Genomic DNA, 22,779 nt, shown 5'->3' on the forward strand with positions numbered 1-22,779 from the left:
ATCCTGCTGTAGAATTCACCCTCTCCTGTGGTTTGTAATCTAACGGGTAGCACAAATGTCTTGATACCTCAAGCTGTTAATGTTGCCATCCACTCTGCAGATCTCTCACAAGATTCATCTGAAAAATCTACCTTCTGCCCCTTTTCCAAGTGATCAACTAGAAGTCAAGTTATAATTTGTTGCTCTTACAACTGGGAACGATGACAAGGCGTTTGTCAGGTAGTGTATAACCCACCCACTGCCAGTTTACCAAATTAATATTTTGGCACCCTGGGTGGTGGTGGAAAACAGCATATTCAGACTTGAAGGCTGCCTGGCCGCCTCAATATATGTGGATACACACATACACACACACTATATATATATATATATATATATATATATATATATATATATATATATATCTTGTATACATTATATATAACTTCTATACAGCTTAAAGTGACATTTAAAGGCTTAACTAGGTTAATTAGGTTAACTAGGCAGGTTAGGGTAATTAGGCAAGTTATTGTATAACGATGGTTTGTTCTGTAGACTATCAAAAAAACATTGCTTAAAGGGGCTAATAATATTGACCTTAAAAAGGTGTTTAATATTTTTTTTAAACTGTTTTTATTCTAGCCGAAATAAAACAAATAAGACTTTCTCCAGAAGAAAAAATATTATCAGACATACTGTAAAAAATTCTTTGCTCCTTTAAACATAATTTGGGAAATATTTAAAAAAGGAAAAAAATTCAAAGGGGGGCTAATAATTCTGACTTCAACTGTTTATATATTTACTAACACAGCCAAAAAAAATTGAGCTCCGGAGGGCAGTAGCAGCCTCCAAATTTAAACACAGATTTTAGTTGCTATATAATTTAAATATTACAAATGTGAACATAAGCTGAACAGCTTACATTGTAAGGCTCAATCTCAAGCTATTGCATCAAGTCATTGAGAGGAAGGGCCAGGTTAAATCAAACACTCCAATATTTAGAATTTGGACTGCAGAGTCTTGTTCAACCAATAGGTGTCAATCCTACATACTGCAACTTGAATCAAATTGTATTCCATGGTAAATTTCATTTCAGTAAATTTGGACCAGATGTTTGTGTGCTGTAATGGAGATTACTAAAAAAAGTGTGAAGGTGACTTGACGTAACAAGTGAGTGTAAAAAAAACAGCACCACCTTGTGTATCAGGGTATTTTTGCTTTTAATTAAGCACCGAAAAAGCATTAGACCCCTTTAAGCTGCAATCTAAATAAATAAATAAATAAATAAAAGTCACCATTTCAGTTTGATTGCAGTTGTTTGCAGAATGTTTCAATTTTTACACAAATATATCAGTTACACTAAATGACTTGTATTTTCTCAAATGTTATTTAAAGCATTAAAGTAGACACTGGCATTTGATATGATTTCTATTTATATAAAACCACTTTTGTGAATATAAATTGATATGGACACCAAAAATCACAATATGCAAAATAAATTAAAATACTGCTGTTTCAGTCTTATGCACGTTTTAACACTTAAAAACAGTGTTAAATGCCAATCACATGTTAGAAAATCAACAATGTTTGTCTCAATATTTCACCTCCTATTGCACAACCACCTGCCCAAATCTCCAAAATCAATTTTCATTGACAAGTCTCTGACCGTACCCCAACATACAGATCACAGCATTCAGTGTCAAATATTCCCTTTAACTTCAGCAGCTGGACTTAAAAACTGTCCACTCAAGTGAAAAAATCACTCTAAGCAGTGTGCAAACACTCTCGGCTCTCAGTATTGATTCATCCAGATGGTTCACTGCAGATGATACTAGGAAACACAAACAGCTTCACACGGACAGAGACACGCTTGTATCTGCTTTAGTAAAAACATATTAACAAGTCTGCGCTTTGGGTCGTTGGAACCAAGAAACTAATGCCTGGTGGCTGCCAAACTCTGTTTTAGATCTGAAATACAGCAAATATATCATGATCTAGTTAAACACCTCAGACGATCTCCCCAGATAAAACTAGATGATCAGAATTCAACACCAACTAGCATACTGCATACTGAATATCCTAAGAAATCATTCAAATGTGAAGATTTGGTGTGCTAAACAATATTTGTTTATTATCAGAGTTGATGATACAGTTTTTATGACACATTATACTACACAAAAGTATGGGTAAAAAGGATTTAAATGAACAACAGATTGATTAATTGGTTGATTACTTAACTAATGCATTAGGAGATAGTAAATACAGCATTACTATTAGGTGGAAAAAATGCATGTAAATTATATTAAAATGTTTTCGTAGAGTAGTAAAAATAGTAATTGTTATATAGAATATTCCATTCTTTTCTATTCTATTCTGTAATATGTAAAAAAAAACCTGCTTGTAATAAAACTACAATCACATATTTTAGTAATTAAAATCTAGAATCAAATAAAACTACAGAAAATAATGTAAAGGTTGAGTGTCTGTATCAGTGTGTAGAGTGGCTGTAATAATAATAATGATAATAACGGGCGTCACGGTGGCGCAGTGGGTAGCACAATTGCCTCACAGCAAGAAGGTCACTGGTTCAAGCCATGGCTGGGTCAGTTGGCATTTCTGTGTGGAGTTTGCATGTTCTCCCTGTAATCGCGTGGGTTTCCTCCGGGTGCTCCGGTTTCCCCCACAGTCCAAAGACATGCGCTATAGGTGAATTGGTTAAGTTAAATTGTCTGTAGTGTAGGAGTGTGAATGAGAGTGTATGGGTGTTTCCCAGTGATGGGTTGCAGCTGGAAGGGCATCCACTGCATAAAACCTATACTGGATAAGTTGGCGGTTCATTCCGCTGTGGCAACTCCAGATTAATTAAGGGACTAAGCCGAAAAGAAAATGAATGAATGAATATTAATAATAATATTAACAATAACAACAACAACAAAACTAAATAAACAAAAAAATATAAAAATAATTTCTGAAGTATCAGACACTGAACACTTGAGTTGCATTATTATGTAATTGTAGTAAAACAGAAAGCGTTTTAATTTGTGATAATATTTAAATGTTAATTATTGCAAAATTGGTGAGTTTAATAATTATAGCTAGAGATTTACTTCACTTAAGTAAATTTACTATTTTGTGGGTAAACTATACTAATCCACATTAAGTACATATACCCGAAGACCAGAGACTCATGGTTTTCCGTAACACTGCCCGGCAGGTCATGGGAATAAATGCCACCGGATCACAGGTCGGCATTTTTTACAGTCGGAATTATGACGGTATCTGATCATCTACGAACCTACAACTTTCGTTCTTGAGGGTGGGCATGGTGGCTACACAGCCTCACAGCAAGAGGGTCACTGGTTCTAGTCCCGACTAGGCCAGTTGGCATTTCTGTATGGAGTTTGCATGTTCTCCCTGTGTTAGCTTGGCTGTCCTGCAGGTGCTCCGGTTTCCCCCACAGTACAAAGACATGCTCTATAGGTGAATTGGGGAAGCAAAAAATGGCTGTAGTGTACGAGTGTGTGTGTGTGAACGTATGGGTTTTTCCAAATACTGGGTTGCGGCTTGAAAGGCATACGCTGCGTAAAACATAAACCACAATAGTTGGCGGATCATTCCGCTGTGGTGACCCCTGATAAATAAGGGACTAAGCCGAAGGAAAAGGAATGAATGAATGCACACATACTCTTATCTAGTCCATTGCTTGTTAAATGCATAATTTACCCAAACCTTTTTGAAATTTACCAAAATTTTGATGGTCTATTTGAGTATTAGTAGACTGTCTGCTTAATATCTGTTGATACTGCTCCTTCAACAGATATTTAACTAACTATAAGAAACTTTGCAAGTACATGTCAACTTAACCCTAACCCCAACCTTACAGTCTACTTATAATCTAATGAGAATTAGTTGGCATGTAGATGCAATGTAACAATCAATGATTATCCTTAACTGTCTGGTTAACCAACATTCTTCAAACTATCTTCTTTTGTGTTTATCTGAAGAATCAAGATCAGGAACAACAGCATCTCTTGAATACTCGACACACACACAGCCAAAAAAAAGTCACAAAACAATTAGATTCTTTGTCCTGCCATCAGTCTCTCATACACTCCCCCCTTCCATCTGATCAAATCCTCTCTCCGCTTACATGCTGCAATAATCTATTAAGTTATTTGCGTCAGTCTCTATAGAAACCCGGCTCTGGTCCAGCTTGTGACGTCTCTCCAGAGCTCAGCTGAACCGTGAACTCCAGCTGTCTGACAGAATGAGCCGAGAAACGCATTCAGACATTATCCGCACTGACACTCGCGAAACGCTGAAGATTAACCGCTCTTCAAAATAGATGAGCAGCATAATATCTGCATGATAAACGAGAGCACGCTGCAAAAAAAAATCTCTTTAGGGGAGACAAACCTTTCGTCTTCTGCAATGGCACATTTTTATGAACATGAATCACTCATGCACAGGCAAATTTAATAAAGAGCTGTGCCACTTTTGCATGCAGTAATTTAGCACAAAATCCATAATCATATTCAGCAACCAACCACAAAATTAATTTTATACAGGTTAAAATGTGCTACAACTGCCTTAAAGGTGCCCTTAAGTGCATTGATTCAATATGGTGACTATGTTGATCTACATAGTAAGTATTTGGCTCGGGTAAGTATAAAAATTCTTCAGAAATGTTTTATAAGCTCATTTGTAAGCAAAGGAATTACCCCTAGAACAAAAAACATCCATTTTGACCATATTTGGATTGTTCATATAGATTAATAGAGTCAGTGTTTGAAACTCACAGCTGATCCTGCAGCTCCAGTATGATGATCTCGAGCTGCTCTTTCTCCAGTTTGTGGCTGATCTCAGTGTCTGTGAGCCGCTGCAGGAGAGCTTTATTCTGAGAGACAGACTCCGAGAGCTGAGCTTCTCTGAGACGCACCAGTTCCTCCAGATAACCCTACACAATCACAACAGCTCACGTCAGAGACTTATACAGGAACATCTCATATATCTGACACACAGGACTGAAGCCACATCAGACTACGTGACCTGATCTGCAGACTGTCAGATATTTAATATGTGACCCTGGAACACAAAACCAGTCTAATGTTGCGGGTATATTTTCGGCAGTAGTCACCAATACACCGTATGGTCAAAATGATAGATTTTACATTTATGGCAAAATGCACTAGAATATCAAGTACTAAACATAATGTTTCATGAAAACATTTTGTACATTTCCTACTGTAACTATATCAAAACTCAATTTTTGATTAGTAATATGCATTGCTAAGTCTAGCGATCAGTGTATACACAACTGATACACAAATGTCTAGGACCAGTGTTTTTATTATCACTATTTATTTTGTGTGGACATTTTTTTTTTATTGCTAGACAAAGATTAATTGCTATAAATTTTATCGTTTGTACTTTCATAATATATGTATGTACAATGTTTATTTATTATGCATATATACACTCACTGGACATTTTATTAGGTACACCTGTCCAACTGCTTATTAATGCAAATATCTAATCAGCCAATCACATGGCAGCAACTCAATGCATTTAACATGTAGACATGATCAAGACGATCTGCTGCAAACCGAGCATCAGAATGGGGAAGAAAGGTGACTTTGAATGTGGCATGCTTGTTGGTGCCAGACGGGCTGGTCTGAGTATTTCAGAAACTGCTGATCTACTGGGATTTCCACGCACACAACCATCTCTAGGGTTTACAGAGAATTGCCAGAAAAAGATAAAATATTTAGAGAGCGGCAGTTCTGTGGGTGCAAATGCCCTGTTGATGCCAGAGGTCAGAGGAGAATGGCCAGCTGATAGAAAGGCAACAATGGTTACTCAAATAATCATTCGTTACAACCGAGGTATGCAGAAGAGCATCTCTGAACACACAACACGTCCAACCTTGAGGCAGATGGGCTACAGCTGCAAAAAACCACACCGGGTGCCACACCTGTTTGCTAAGAACAGGAAACTGACGCTACAATTTGCACAGGCTCACTAAAATTAGACAATAGAAGATTGGAAAAATGTTGCCTGGTCTGATGAGTCTCGATTTGTGCTGCGACATTTGGATGTTAGGGTCAGAATTTGGAGTTAACAACATGAAAACATGGATCCATCTGGCCTTATATCAATGGTTCAGGTTGATGGTGGTGGTGTAATGGTGTGGGGGATATTTTTTTGGTACACTTTGGGCCCATTAGTAGCAACCGAGCATCGTGTCAACGCCACAGCCTACCTGAATATTGTTGCAGACTATGTCCATCTCTTTATGACCACAGTGTACCCATCTTCTGATGGCTACTTCAAGCAGGATAAAGCATGAATCATCTCAGGCTGGTTTCTTGAACATGACAATGAGTTCACTGAACTCAAATGTCCTCCACAGTCACCAGATCTCAATTCAATAGAGTACCTATGGGATGTCGTGGAACGGGAGATTCACATCATGGATGTGGAGCTGACAAATCTGGACCAATATGGACCAAAATCTAGAATAGAGTACTAGAATATTTCTAGTACCTTGTTGAATCTACTCCACGAAGGATTAAGGCAGTTCTAAAGGCAAAAGGGGGTCCAACCTGGTATTAGTAAGGTGTACTAGTAAAGTGACCAGTTAGTGTAAATAAACACATGCATGCATATATTTAGAAAATATTAATAATACACAAACATATATTATGTAAAAACAAACTTTTATTTCGGATGTGATTAATCACGACTAAACTTTGCCCAGCACTAATACTTTTATTAATTAAACGTTACAAAAATGACTTCTTTATTATAATGCATGGGCCACTAAAATAGTGAATTTACACAGATTTCTGAATGCAGGATGCCTGAAAGATGCATTTCCTTTACCGTTAACAAAAACCAAGACAGAAGGACAGGGAAGTTTACGGTGTTCTCTAGTTGTACAATATAATATTTCATTTTTTTGCAAACAGAAGTTCAGCATTCTGCACACACAGTTCTCTCTCCACACACTTAAACAATCTGATAAGCATTGGTCCTGACCTTCTGTTCCAGAAGGACTCTATATTTCTGCTCCAGTCTTTTGCTCTTGCTGAACCAGCTGCTCTGATCCGCCATCAGACTGGCAGCCATGTGGGATTCAGGAGTTCCTGCTTCACTGCCGCTGCTGCCCAGCGTCCTCATCTCCTCTTCATCACTGCTGATACTGTCAGAACTACAGTGCACATGTTCAATATATGAGATTTAACCATGCGCATTACAGGGATAGTTCACCCAAAAAATAAAATTCACTTGTTTCAAACCTATATGAGTGTCTTTCTTCTGTTGAAGCCAAAAGAAGATGTTTTGAAAAATGCTGGAAACCTGTAATCATTGCATTGCATAGTATTTGTTTATCCTACTGTGGAAGTTCTTACAGGTTTTCAACTTTCTTCAAAATGTCTTCTTTTTTGTTTTCAACAGAAGAAAGACACTTATGAAGGTTTTGGACCACTTGAGGGTGAGTAAATTTTTTTAATTGCATGAACTATCCCTTTAAGCTTGATCTTTAATAACATATTTTCAATATACCATAGTACAATGTAATACATGTGTTTATGTAGCACTCTTAAAGGTACTGTATGTAAGTTTTTGACTCTTCTAAAGCATAAAAATACCATAATATGTTTGCAGATATTTAAGAAACATGCTAAGTGAACATTCTTGTTTATCTGAAAAACAATGCTGACGTCAGATATTCTGCTTTGAAAATGGCTGCTATGTGCTGGAACTGCTGTTATTGTTTTGGTTCTTTTAACCCGCCCACTGCCACTTTAGCCAATTATATTTTAGCACCCCAGGTTGCCTTGATGGAAAACATCGCATTTCATTCATTCGTTCTGAAAGGGTCTCAAAGTAAGCATTCGTGACCCAAAATGTGCCCTCGGATGGACAATAGCAGATTCCGAAATGAGACGCAGATTCCACATAAGGTTATTAATTAGCAAATAATATAAATATTACGAACGTAAACATTTGGTGAGCAGCCTACATTGTAACCCCGTGAACTAACCCACTACATGACAAGATTTGAAGCGATTAGAAATTTGGCTGTTTGCACCAGACAAAACACAACAGAAATTTTAATACAGCCATTCAGAAGTACAGAATAGTGCACTTACTGCACTCAGCGAAATTGTAAGGATTTTAATCTAATAATACATAATTAACCTCTTTATCATTATTTAATGTAGATGCTGAATCACCGATATGTGTTGGTTTGCAGTGATTCACAGTTCTTAAGTTCAATTTCAAACGGTTTATTTTATTTTGAAGATCTGAGGTGAACTATCTGCGGCTGCTTTCAGTAGTATGACAATAAATGTCAGGTAAAATGGCGTTCAAGCTCACATTATTAGCACTTAACACTTAATAAAGCACATGAGGTGCACCTGAGGTGATCATTGTTTATCCTGTTGTTTAGCTACAAGAAATAGATGCCATTTCTAAAATATGAATTTCAGGTGTTGGTTAGAACAAAAACTACTTTTAATTTGGAGAATATTCCTTTTCTCGCATGCCGTTGCTTTTATTTAGAACACAGTTTAAATCCACTTTTAGGTTCAATAGTTAGGCACAACGTTGATGCCGACAATCTGGCAACCTGCGCTTACATGCGTTATGAACCAGGGGTGCAATACCTAGTTAAACCACTGGGTGTCAAACTTACATACTGCACCATTAATTGAAATAAAATAATTACCTAAACAAACACATATTGTTATAAAGTACAGAATATTATAAACTGCAAATCTGCTATTTAAATTTTTATGCTATTCTTTTAAAACATTACAAAATCATGAAAACAAATCCACCAACATATCTCAACCTCTTTCAACATGATTTGAATTGCTTCTTAAGCACAATTTCGGCTTGATTTATGATTTTACGCATGATCATTTTAGTCAAGAATCTATAAATAAAATATATTTTTATAGATTTTAAAATGCAACTAATCACTATAAAAGCAAAGCTGGTTTTAGCTTTGCATTGCATTAATTAATTACATTTTAAATCTATAAAATATTATATTGTAATAACATTTTCTATAACATTATATAATATTATATTTTAATATAATTTAAAAATTGCATATATTCATCGCACTACATTGTACAAATTCATTTTGAACTGTACATACCCACTGTACATATAAATTTGTAATTATGTTCATATCTATCTGCATACATCTGATTATTAACAGCAACCTGTACATATGTTCATCTATTGTTAATCTCTGTTCATAGCTAATACAACCTGTATATAATGTTCATAGTACATCCATTTGTAAACATCACCATAGTTTTTCTATAATTGCACTTTATAACCTATACCTGTATCCTGCACTTGCTGCTACTGCACTCCTATTTAGACCCAAACTGCATTTCGTTGCCTTGTACATGTGTAATGACAATAAAGTTGAATCTAATCTAATCTAATCTTGGTCGCACTTACAATAAGGGGTAGATTAGTTCATGTTAGTTAAGGTATTTACTAACACAACTCAAGAATGAACAATGCTTGTACAGCATTCATTAATCTTTTTTCAACATTTAATAATGCATTATTCATCCATTCATTCATTCCCTCATTCCCTCATTCAGGGGTCCTCACATATCAGGGGTCACCACAGCAGAATGAACCGCCAACTATTCTGGCATATGTTTTACGCAGCAGATGCCCTTCCAGCCACAACCCAGTACTGGGAAACACCCATACACACACACACACACACACACACACACACACACACACAGACACACACAGACACACACAGACACACACACACACACACACACACACACACACACACACACACACACACACACACACACACACACACACACACACACACACACACACACACACACACACACACACTACGGCCAAATTAATTCATCCAAATCACCTATAGTGCATGTTTTTGGACTGGGGGGGAAACCGGAGCACCTAGAGGAAACCCACAAAAGCATGCAAACTCCAAAAATACATTATTAAAGTTCAGATTTGTGCTTGTTTACATTAGTTCATAACAAGAGCTAACAATGCATGACTGTATTTGCATTAACGTAAACAAAGATGAATAAATACTGTAATGCATGTGCTGTTCATTATTAGTTTTGTACTAATGGAACCTTAAAGTGTGACCAGCATTTCTCAGAATATTAATAACATCATTACATCCAGAAATACTATTATTTGATCAAATAAAAGCAGCACTGATGAGCACGGTCTTACGTTTGAGTGAATTTAAGGTATGGTGTGTAGTCAATGACGACGGGACAGCCTTCATCGAGCCCCTCCCCCTTCAGGCAGAAGCTGTCAATCAAAGAGGATAGTTTCAGCATGGACCAACAAATGCACTTTGCCTGATGAAATGTATTATGGGATGTGATGATCCAACAGAATCTTAGGAGGTTGGTCATCCATATTTGTGAGTGTGTGTGTGTGTGTGTGTGTGTGTGTGTGTGTGTGTGTGTGAGAATAAAAGAGCTTGTGTGGCTCGTATCAGCAGGTGTTTATTGAGCGCCACCCATATAATGAATGATCGTCATCCTGTCCTGCTGTGGCTCTGCTGAATGTCACGGTCGCCAACAGACAGGAAGTGAATGAATATGATTATACCTGAAGTCGATGGCATTCAGGCCAATCAGGGTGTCAGCCAGAAGCCCAGCCTCCTCCCCCAGAAGTACAGCCCCCTCCTCGTAAAACCTCCTGACAGACAAACACAAGATGAAAGATTTTTATTTAATACAGAGTTGCATTTTGAGCTTCTGATCGTGTGCTTTCAAAATTTCTAATAAGATTATAATGATTTAGAGTATTTATTAGCAGAACATTACAATAAGTCAATATCAAATAGATTACATTTTAGATTGTTTAGATTGTAATTGTTTTCAGACCTTGAACTTAAAGGTAGGTGATGGTCTTCAGAAAGATTTTTTGGTGTGCTGGTTGAAAGTCTCTTGACATTCCATTAGTAATGATTAAAGTAATTGATCTAAATGTGTTTATATGTATTTTTGATATTCTGGGTGAGGCATTAAACTAAAAAATGTTCATCCAATTAAATATTGTGGGGCAGACAATTCCCATAATTCTGATAAGTAGCCCAAACTGTCTGTCAGCAAATGTAGATTTGTACATCTGCGCATCTGTTCACACAGATCCATTTGCAAGTACACGCCTGCATGCGCGGCGCACGTTCATGTGCACACGAGACAATCACAGTCGCGGTAAAATCAAATGCTGAATCAAAACTTTTTCAAATCCTGAATCAATATTGGAGTGACTTTTGCTGGAGGAAGGACGACACCATGGCTGAACTATTTCTTTTAGACAGGTAATGTTCTGTTTTAAAAGTATTTCAGTCACGCAAAGCTGATGTAGATTGGGTTGTTTTATGAATGGGTTATATGCACAGAAGTGTTGTTCAGCCACTGAAATCTTCCGGCAGAAGATTGATGTGACTATTTTCAGTTTCATAAGGTCCTTTTACAGCATCGATAATGTAGATTTTTATTTAGTTGAACAACAAAACAACAATAAACAGCGCTATTCCACCTAGTCTGCTTTAACAAGGTGAAGTTGTTTTTATATTCACATTGGTTCATTTTGAACAATGACAGCCTGTGACGCGCTCCCTATATAGTTTACCAGCTACTCTGAATATTCAGTCTGAAATAGCATGTTAGTATGGCTAAGTAATAAGTATAATTCCTGCATGCCGCCGGCCAAGCACTAAGCATACAGTAGTCGCTTTAGGACAAAGCGTGTGAGAGAGGGAGACCATGAAGACAAGTTTTGCTTGCTACACAACTGAAAACGTGCTAGACATAAAACACTTTTTCATTCAGAATTGTAATATTATAAAGTACTATAAAGTTTTCTAACTGGCGAATGACATGATCTAGTGTGTTGTCTACTGTCATGTTTCAGGAGGCGTGGCTTTGGACGGCAGGGGAGGGATTGTTTTTCAAAGATATTATGCTAACCTGTTAGCAATTTGGCAGATCACCTACTGCACCTTTAAAGTACAAATGACCATATGATTTTTTTGAGCTCACATTGCTAATTTTGTGGTGAATAACTCATCTATGCATGTCATTAAGAAAAAAAATGTTGTTTGCCCTTATAAACTTTAATGAAAATCTGAAAATGCACTTCCTCTTTGTTTTCAGGTAAATTCTCAGAATACGTCTGTCTGAGGGATTAGGCGTGGCTAACATACCAAACCACGCCCCTCCAACTGTCAATTATGACAACAAACAGAAATGGTGAGGAGGAGGTGTCTGTTAGGTTGTAATAACTCGAACCAAAACCCGATATTCCTGAATGAAAAGCTTACATTACTACATCCAATCAGCTCGCAGTAGAAAAAACAAGCCACGCCCACTGCTTTCTCATTTATTATTCCATTTCTCTAGGAACAGCGTCAAGGAAATAATACAGGAAAAAATTATAATAAATGGTCACAGCTTCCGGTTCATGTGGACTTTAAATATATGTATTCAAGTATGTCTGTGTTAACATATCTAATTATAGGATTATAAAAATATATTAATTCTAGATTTAAAAACTTCTCATATTTGAATCATGTCAAACACATAAGCACACATTTACATCAGTGAAACTGTCCTGTTAGACTAATCTTGGAAGCAAAGAATTTGATATTTTTACATATGTAAAACTGTTACTTCTGGTATACAATCTGCCATGTCTTTTCAAACCCTGTGATGTGTGTTGTGACTGATAAGAGGTTCAAAACGCAACAGAAAATAATTTATAACTTTCATTCATTCATTTTTTCTTCGGCTTAGTCTCTATGCCAGAGGTCGCCATAGCAGAATGAACTGCCAACTATTCCTGCTTACGTTTTACCCTGCGAATGCCCTTCCAGCTGGGAACCACACATACACACTCATACACCACAGACAATTTAGTTAATTCAATTCACCTATAGCGCATGTCTTTTGGACTGTGGGGGAAAACGGAGCACTCGAAGGAAAGTCACACAAAAACAGGGAGAACATGCAAACTCCACATAGAAATGCCAACTGACCCAGCCGGGACTCGAACCAGCGACCTTCTGCTGTGAGGCGACAGCGATAACCACTTAGCCACTGTGCTGCCTAGCTTATTACTTCGATATTATTATAGTTTTAAATAAATAAATAAAAATCACTTCATAAATGGACCTCAGAAAACAGTAGAAAATGTAAACAAAACAATAAAAAAGCAGTTCTTAACTCTTTTTTTAATATATAGTGTTGTGCTGCATTTATTTCAGTGAAGTCTCAGAGTTTAAACAATAAAGCAAGCGCTGTGAATAGTTACCCATAAAAATAAGTGATCCCAATCAGCCTGCAATCAAACATAAGAGTCTCGCTGTGCCTCTGAGTGCAGCGTAAAGATACCTTGTAGTTTTGAAGTCTCTGAGAGCAGCAGAAATGTATTCAGACAAACGCTTCTCCATTAACGCCACTCTAATCCAGGCTCGACCCTGAGAGAGAGAGAGAGATAGAGAGAGAGAGAGAGAGAGAGAGAGGGAGAGAGAGTGAGAGGGGAGAGAGAGAGAGAGAAGAAACATTATTACAAAGCATCTGAATACATGTAAAGTTGTGTATTGTCTTTTATGTTAATTTATTTTTTTTATAATAATTAAAGAAATTCTCTTTCATTGTCTTTTTAATAATCATATAAGTCTTTTTTATTATTATGCATTGGTGAAATTAACAGTTTGCTGTGCCAAAACTTTCTTCAGTTAAACAAAGAGAAAACTGAACTCATCGCATTTGGGAGCAGAGATGAGGTTCTCAAGGTGAATGCGTACCTTGGCTCTAAAGGTCAAACAACAAAAAATAAGGTCAAGAATCTTACTGTGACTCTGGAGTCAGATCTGAGTTTCAGTCATCATGTCAATGCAGTAACTAAATCAGCTTGCTATCATCTCAAAAACATTGCAAGAATTAGATGCTTTGTTTCCAGTGAAGACTTAGAGAAACTTGTTCATGCTTTTATCAGCAGCAGGGTGGATTACTGTAATGGAGTCCTCACTGGCCTTCCTAGAAAGACAGTTAGGCAGCTCATCCAGAACGCTGCTGCCAGGATTCGGATCATAACTAGGAAATCAGAGCATATCACACCTGTCCTCGGGTCTTTACACTGGCTCCCAGTTACATTCAAAATAGATTTTAAAGTATTACTAATAGTCTATAAATCACTAAATGGCCTAGGAGCTCAATACATTATACAGATATGCTCACTGAATACAAACCTGACAAATCACTCAGATCTTTAGGATCATATAAACTAGAAATTCCAAGAGTTCAGTCAAAGAATCGGCTTTCAGCTATTACACCCCCTCGCTGCTGGAATCAGCTTCCAGAAATGATCAGATGTGCTTCAACATTAGGCACATTCAAATCAAGGCTTAAAACACATCTGTTTAGCTGTGCCTTTACTGAATGAGCACTGTACTACATCCGACAGATCACACTATTATGTTTTTCTCTTCTTTTTCATTCCTTTAAAACCTATTTTAACACATTTAATCTGTTTTTAATCTGTTTTATTTTTTGTTGTTTTTATTGTCTTGTTTCTTTTATTCCTGTTTATGTAAAGCACTTGAAATGTGCTATAGAAATAAACTTGCCTTGCCTTACTTGTGTATTAGTTCTCAAAATTCTAATTGTGTTTTTTTTCTGTATGTATGTATTAAGAGCTGCACAATATATTGTTTCAGCATCGATATAGCAATGTGTGCATCCACAATAGTCACATCACAGTATCTGCAATGTCGTTTTGGAATTAGAATTAACCAGAAAACACAAAAAACTAAAAGGCCTGTGATTTGGGCAAAAGAAAAAAAACTATTTGTAGCTTTAACAAATATTAATCGTATTTAATTAATAACGCAATGAAAACTCCCTATCAATGTAAAATTATAAATTCTTTCCAGATTCATGTGGCAATTCATTCATTTTACTTCGGCTTAGTCCCTTATTTATCAGGGGTAGTCACAGCGGAATGAACCGCCAATTAAATTAAATTCAATTCACCTTTATTTGTATAGCGCTTTTACAATGTAGATTGTGTCAAAGCAGCTTCACATAAAAGATTATAGTAAATTGTCAGTCCAGTTTTCAGTGTTTAAGTTCAGTTCAGTTTAGTGTGGTTTAATAATCACTGCTGAGAGTCCAAACACTGAAGAGCAAATCCATCGATGCGCAGCTCTACAGATCCCGAACCATGCAAGCTAGAGGCGACAGCGGAGAGGAAAAAGTAAAAAAAGCCAACTATTCTGTCTTATGTTTTACACAGCTTCCAGCTGCAACCCAGTATTGGGAAACACCAATACACCCATTCACACACACTCATACACTATGGACAATTTTGTTTACCCAATTCACCTATAGCACATCTTTGGACCGTGGGGAATACCGGAGCACCCGGAGGAAACCCACACCAATATAAAGAGAACATGCAAACTCCACACAGATATGCAAACTGGCCCAACCTCAGTGCTAACCACTGAGCAACCATGCCTTATCGCAGGAAATAAAAAATATCGCTATGTCAGTTTTTAATGCAGCCCTAGTATGTATTATATTAACACTTTACAATTTAATTTATTGTTTATGTAGTCTGCAACGCTTTGGTAATACTTTTGAGAGAGAGAGAGAGAGAGAGAGAGATAGAAAGAGAGAGAGAGAGAGAGAGAGAGAGAGAGAGAGAGAGAGAGAGAGAGAGAGAAAGAGAGAAAGAGAGAGAATCAGGGAAAAGGATTGCTTTTACCTGTCAGCCACAAAAGCCCTTAACGCTGAAGTTATTCAGCAGAGCGAAGGCACTGAGCCAGTTTTACGCCTGATATTAACATCAAAGCAGACACATTTGAGCCGGGGGCGATCTGTCTTAGCTGACCGCTTCTGTTCACATCACTGACATTTCTACAGGACTAGTCTGATCTGCTGGTTCCTCTTTCCTTTTTATACTTTGTGACATGAAATCAGTCCTTTTCTTGTTAAAGTCAACTAAAATCTGTGTTTTTCTATTGTTTTAATCATTTGAATTCATCTTAAATTTGGTATTTTTCTTTTTCTTTTTAGTTTTGGGTTACAGTGCAAATAATTTTGTTGGAAGTTTTTCCATTTTTCTTTTTAGGTTTATGTTGTTGTTGTTTTTTTTCTATTATTTTAGTACATCAAGTTAAACTATATAAAAAATATAGAAGTACATACATGACAACTAGCAGACATATATAATATAATATAATATAATATAATATAATATAATATAATATAATATAATATAATATAATATAATATAATATAATATAATATAATATAATATAATATAATATAATATAATATATTATAATATAATACACCACCATGACGGAATGAACTGCCAAATTATGCAGCATATGTTTTACAGATGCCTTTCCAGCTACAACCCAACACTGGGAAACACCCATACACTCTTGCATTCACACTCATACACTATGGACAATTCACTTATAGCGCATGTCTTTGGACTTGTGGGGAAAAATGGAGCATCCGGAGGAAACCCACGCGAACACGGGGAGAACATGCAAACTCCACGCAGAAATGCCAACTGGGCCAGCCGGGTCTCGAACCAGCGACCTTCTTGCTGTGGGCGATTGTGCTACCCACTGCGGCACCATGATGCCCTCATAATATAATATAATATAATATAATATAATATAATATAATATAATATAATATAATATAATATAATATAATATAATATAATATAATATAATATAATATAACTAGGTCTTATTTTTATATTTTCTGCTTTCTTTTATTTTTGTTGTTTTTATTCATCATCACATTTATTATTTATTATTAATTAATTATTGGGCAGCACGGTGGCACAGTGGGTAGCACGATTGCCTCACAGCAAGAAGGTCGCTGGTTCAAGCCTCGGCTGGGTCAGTTGGCGTTTCTGTGTGGAGTTCACGTGGGTTTCCTCTGGGTGCTCTTGTTTCCTCCACAGTACAAAGACATGTGGTATAGGTGAATTGGGTAAAAATAATAAATAATAATATTAAAATAATACTTGTTGTTGGTGGTTAACACAAATACTAATAATTACTATTAAAACAAAATATTAGTTTGTCAGCTATATCAGTTTGTCAGCCCATTAAATTATTTTCTATAATTTACAAACATCATTGCATATTTTACTAATAATTAAGTTAATTAAGATAATCCTGTAATTTAAATGTTGAATTGGCAACTAATTAAAAAAAGGGCTAAAACAAAAAAATAAAGCTAAAAGGAAATCATTAATTTATTTTCCTTCTGTCTTAGTTCCTTTATTCATCAGGTGTCAACACAGTGGAATGAACCGCCAACTTATCAAGCATATGTTTTACACAGCAGGTGCCCTTCCTGCTGCAGCCCAGTACTGGGAAACATCCATACACACTCATTCACACACATACAGTACGGACAATTTAGTTTATTCAATTCACCTATAGCGCATGTCTGGACTGTGCGGGAAACCGGAGCACCTGGAGGAAACCCACGCCAACACGGGGAGAACATGCAAACTTCATACAGAAATGCCAACTGACCCAGCCGGGACTTAAACCAGCGACCTTCTTGCTGTGAGGTGACAGTGCTAACCACTGAGCCACCGTGCCGCTCCAATAACAGCAATTTTAACCAAATTAAAATTGAAGCCAATTCAAAATATCAATAAATATTACAACAGTATAACACAACAATAGCACAACAGACGTGTGTCCTCACCTTCGCTCTGGAGCTGCGGACGTTCTCCATGTTCTCGATGCTGTGGATGCAGCTGTGAGGGACTTTACTACACGCCATGCGGATGAAATCCCAAAAACTACGAGGACTCTCATATCCAAACCAGCTCACTTGACCTACAAAACACACACACACACACACACACACACACACACACACACACACACACACACACACACACACACACACACACACACACACACACACACACACACACACACACACACACACACACACACACAACAAAACATTGATTCCACAAGAAGAGCAATGCATTTATTCAGAGGCGAAACCACTCCAGAAAAAAGCTGCTGATTTTGTTTTGTTTATATGCAGTTGTGTGTTTTAGTGCAGAGGAATTGTGGGTAAACATCCAAGCAAGTCATTAAACGTATTGAATCTGACAAGTGAGGAGCTCCACGGGGATTTCAGCCTTTTAAGATGTTGCAAAGGATATACATGAATGTGGAGAGATCAAAAATTTGCTGAAAGGCTGAAAAACTGATATTTTTTTTACTTTTTTACTGTTGTCATGCTGTGCGGTTCGACTCTGCTTCTCCAATCCTAAATGAGACACTCAGGGCTTTATTTATACCTCATTACATCTATGCGTGTGCGCGCGTGTGTATGTGTGTGTGTGTTTGTGTGTGTGTGTCTTAGCAACAGACATCATCACAGCATCACTCTGTAATGATGTGTGAAGCTTCTGGCTTAACTCACTTCAAAAAACAATGTGCGTGTGTGTGTGTGTGCGTGTGTGCGTGTGTGTGTGTGTGTGTGTGTGTGTGTGTGTGCGTGTGTGTGTGTGTGTGAGAGCATAACTATGTAATGATGTTTGAAAATTCTAGCTTAACTCACTTCAACAATTATTGTCAGTGTGTGTGTATATAATAGTTTACAAATGAGTATTTATAACTAACAGAAATTAGCACATACAGAAATTATGAAATAATAAAACAAACATTAACAATAATAATTATTACATCGAAAAAGAGCTATATTGTGGTTATTAATAAAGTAATTATTACTCTTAAAAGAACTCTTAAAAGAGAAAAAAGATGCATCACATAATGTTTTTAACTTCTCATAATAATAATAATAATAATAATAATAATAATAATAACATCACGTGAGATATTATAGTGTTGATATTCAGGAAATCAGCACTCTTGGACTGCATAACTCTATACCATAACTACTAGTGCTTTGAGCCAGATCTTGCCGGATCCTGTTCCACTGAATGTCAGATATTCATGTTTTGCGTTCCAGTATTTACTTTAATTGATCCAGCATTAACTTGTGCGTGGTGAATACCTGCATGTGTGTGTGTGTGTGTGTGTGTAAGTGAGAGAGAGAATGTGAAAGAGTCCAAGTGAAAAACAGCGAGCAAAGCTGTGTTGATTGTATGCGCATGCACACACAAAGGTAGTCACTTTCAACCAATCATCTTTCTCATTTTTACAATCCCTCTCATTGGTTGGTGATTATTGTTTGGCGTGGAGTGAGCAGCCAAAATAAATAATGGCATAGTGGCCTACCTATATTTTCAAAATACCAGAGGCAGTCAAGCATATATATATAGACGATATTGCAAAACAATTATCACAATATCATGTTTCATATCATTCGACATCGAAAAATATTGAAAAAATTTTATCAATACATTTAGGAATATTAGGATTTTTTTATTTATTTAACCATTTTATTTTAATTTACCAACATTACTAAGGCAAATAGTTTCAATAGTCAAAAACAAATAAAATATCTCATCTCTTCATGATAAAATAAACACAAGTGTTAAAGAGACTCTTAAACTTAATGAATAAAATGTTACAAAGTGTGTGCAATGGTAAAGCGTAAATGCTGAACAATCAAAGCAAACTTTAAGGTGTGAATAATAATGACACAGTAAACCTCAAACTCAAATTATGATAATCAAATCTGAGCTTTCACGTAAAAGAACTAACCATCATTATTCAAAAACATATTGCAACATTACAAACTGTGAAGTTGGATGATTACATTACCCCCTATGCTAAAAACTCTTTCAGATGGGGTGCTAGTGGCAGGGATGCACAAGAAAAGAAACCAAAAAACCACTCTGGCGACATTTTTATTTACAATCTCCTCACTGCTGCTAGTGACAAGCGCATGCAAGTGGATTCCTTGACAATTTACAATGGACTTTGCACTCGCGATCCCCTGGCGCCTCTCGTAACTAGGTGACCATCAACCATTTTCTCAGAGGTTGACGGACGAACCATCGCTCCGATGCAAGTTTTGAAGAAAAGTAAAAAGCGCTGCAGTGTTTGGGTGCGCTGTGTTTGTCTGAGGTAATTAGTCTGCCATTATTACTGAAATGTGTATTATCCATACAAAGTGTGAAGCAGATTGGTTAGTTCAATTTAAATGAATTGCAGTGCATTCGGGGCATTCAAAAAAGTTCAGATGTTTTTGTAACGGCTGAAAAATGCGCACGGTTCACGTACGCCCTGCTTGCACAACATGTGCGCGTCGAATATGCGCGTCATGCAATGTGCGCTCCCATATGCGCGTCATGCAAGTCACGAGCCTCCATTGGAAATTACAAACGTACACCCCAAGCTTATTGGCACTGCTTCCAAGGCACACGCTCAGAAGCCAATTAAGTAAACTATAGCGCTTCATACTGAAACTACATACCGAATCTTTTTTTAAATCAATATTGGCAACGATGTTCGGTCAATAAATGTCGAATGTCAATGCTGATTTTATCTGATAATCAAGAGAAGATGAAACTGCACAAATGGATCAGGATAGCAGGAGACAGAAGCAAAGCGATCTCAAGTCAGCTAGAAAACAAGACAGAAGAGGTAACTGTGGTCTCTTCTTGAAGATTAGACAGAGTGAGTAATTTTAGCTTGGTGCATAATAGTGAAGTGAACCGAATGTCAGTGGTGTTAGTAAACTGAACAATGATGTTTCATATGATTTATGTTTGTAGCTACATGTTTGTTTGTTTGTTTTTTATCCATGACTGACCTATAATGTTATATTGCACAAAATAATTAAAGACCATTCAGAAATTTGATGCTTTTTTCCCGATATAACTGCTTAGTAACTTCATGTTCTGCGAAAACTGAAATTTTGTGCTGGACGTCGGTCACGGTAACTTTAATTTCCTGGTTTTGTTCCGGAAATTATTCATTTACAAATTAAGCACTGACCATAACTATATATTATATACAAATAGAAACTATATACTCTTTTAAACACAAAAATAATTAAAAACAGGGACATTTTTTTGCACCATATCTCAACTTTTAAGGGTTTTACATGTATTAATTTATTACATTTATTAAATCCAACATTAAAAACTATAGCTGTAATGCAGAGCAGTATTATATGCTGAGAATTTGCAAACAGATAGCAAAGGCTGTTATTAATTTTGTTTCAGGGGGTGAATATACAGAATAAATCAACTAAAAAAAGTGAATAAACCATGAAAACCCAAAGCGTTTGATTGTGTGTGTGTACTTGTTTATGTGGTTGACAAGAACACTGAAATTGTATAATGAAACTAGCTTTAAGGTGGTTTATAAGGTCATGCCTTGTGCCATGTAAAAAATGCTGGGTTCCATACAATCAATTTGTGTTGGGACAATATGAAGATATTAAGTCAACTTATTAGTAATTACAAACTTAAGTGCATTGAACATAAAACAATTAAGTTGTCCACCAAAAAAACTCAATAATTTTGTTTTAGCTCATAAAGTGTCGCATGAAGTGTTTTGAAATGTGCATTTATTCGACGTTTGCTGTAATCTCAACTGAAACATGAGGAGTGGAGTGGGACTTAGAGTAGCTCCTCCCCTTTTAAAAGACAGCCAATAGTGTTTTATTTGTTTTAGCGTCTTGAAAGGGTCAGGGCATGTCAGACACTAGAGAGCATTTGATTGGTCAAGATTTGATAAGAAACTGAATTATGAAGTGATGTGAAAAAAATCATTGATCCTTTTAGGTGAAAGTGACAAACTGTAAGCTTTACATGTTTATATCAGTTTCATATTTTAGAAACGTGGATTTTGTCACTATTTTGGAACACACTAACTAATAGTAGCCATAAAATTATCTGACTGAAACTAACACCAAAAATAATAGGTACAATAGGTAGTTTGAACAACCAGCATATGTCATTTTTTGGAGTGTACAAGTATGTATCTGTGTGTGTGTGTGTGTGTGTGTGTGTGTGTGTGTTCTTTCTCACCCTTCAATCTGTGGCTCAGAATATGTTCTAGAATAGAAACAAAGTTGATGAACTCAGCAGACGTGTCGTCTATCGTCTCAAAACATGAGCGATCAATGAGGGTCTTCACTGAGAACCTGAACAGACAAACACAAACATCAGCATGACAGAAATACACACAACGCCGCTCACAAACAGTGTTCAAGTAAACTGACAAAGTTTAATTATACAAACATTCATGATATTTTAAATCTGCAATCACATGCATAATCTCGATAGGAAATGAGAGAAATGTTCATTTTTAATATAAACCATACAATTTTAATTAAAAATGTATTCATTTTACAACACAAATGCTTGTGTGCACTTTGAATAAACGGCTAAATTATTTATACTCTTTTATTATATAATATATTGTAATTTTTTACCTTTTTATATACAATATAATTTTTTTTCCCTTTAATATCAGTTTTCTAATTGTTATATATATATATATATATATATATAGCTTTGTTTAACTATTAATCTTGACTAACTGTATATAAAATAAATTTACATTGCATTTACATAACAAATTATGTCATTATTATGAGCAAATAAATACACACATCCAAATACAGTTGAAGTCAGAATTATCAGCCCCCCTTTTAATTTTATTTCTTATTTAAATATTTCTCAAATGATGTTTAACAGAGCAAAGGAAATCACAGTATGTCTGATAATATTTTTTCTTCTTGG

At 36.2% G+C, this 22,779-nt stretch overlaps 1 protein-coding gene across 1 annotated transcript in view; it reads right to left on the bottom strand.

Annotated features, from left to right (window-relative positions):
* The window catches only part of rundc3b (RUN domain containing 3b), a 42,025-nt gene that overhangs the window by 7,948 nt on the left and 11,298 nt on the right, over positions 1-22,779 (bottom strand). Inside the window, exons 2-8 of the mRNA XM_056475656.1 lie at positions 22,063-22,178; positions 17,799-17,932; positions 13,434-13,519; positions 10,642-10,731; positions 10,255-10,335; positions 7,021-7,192; positions 4,779-4,936 (exon numbers count right to left, since the gene is read on the bottom strand). Of these exons, the coding sequence (XP_056331631.1) occupies positions 4,779-4,936; positions 7,021-7,192; positions 10,255-10,335; positions 10,642-10,731; positions 13,434-13,519; positions 17,799-17,932; positions 22,063-22,178 (837 nt within the window). The remainder of the gene's footprint in view (positions 1-4,778; positions 4,937-7,020; positions 7,193-10,254; positions 10,336-10,641; positions 10,732-13,433; positions 13,520-17,798; positions 17,933-22,062; positions 22,179-22,779) is intronic.

Source organism: Danio aesculapii, chromosome 16, assembly GCF_903798145.1.
Source record: "Danio aesculapii chromosome 16, fDanAes4.1, whole genome shotgun sequence".
Taxonomy (NCBI): domain Eukaryota; kingdom Metazoa; phylum Chordata; class Actinopteri; order Cypriniformes; family Danionidae; genus Danio; species Danio aesculapii.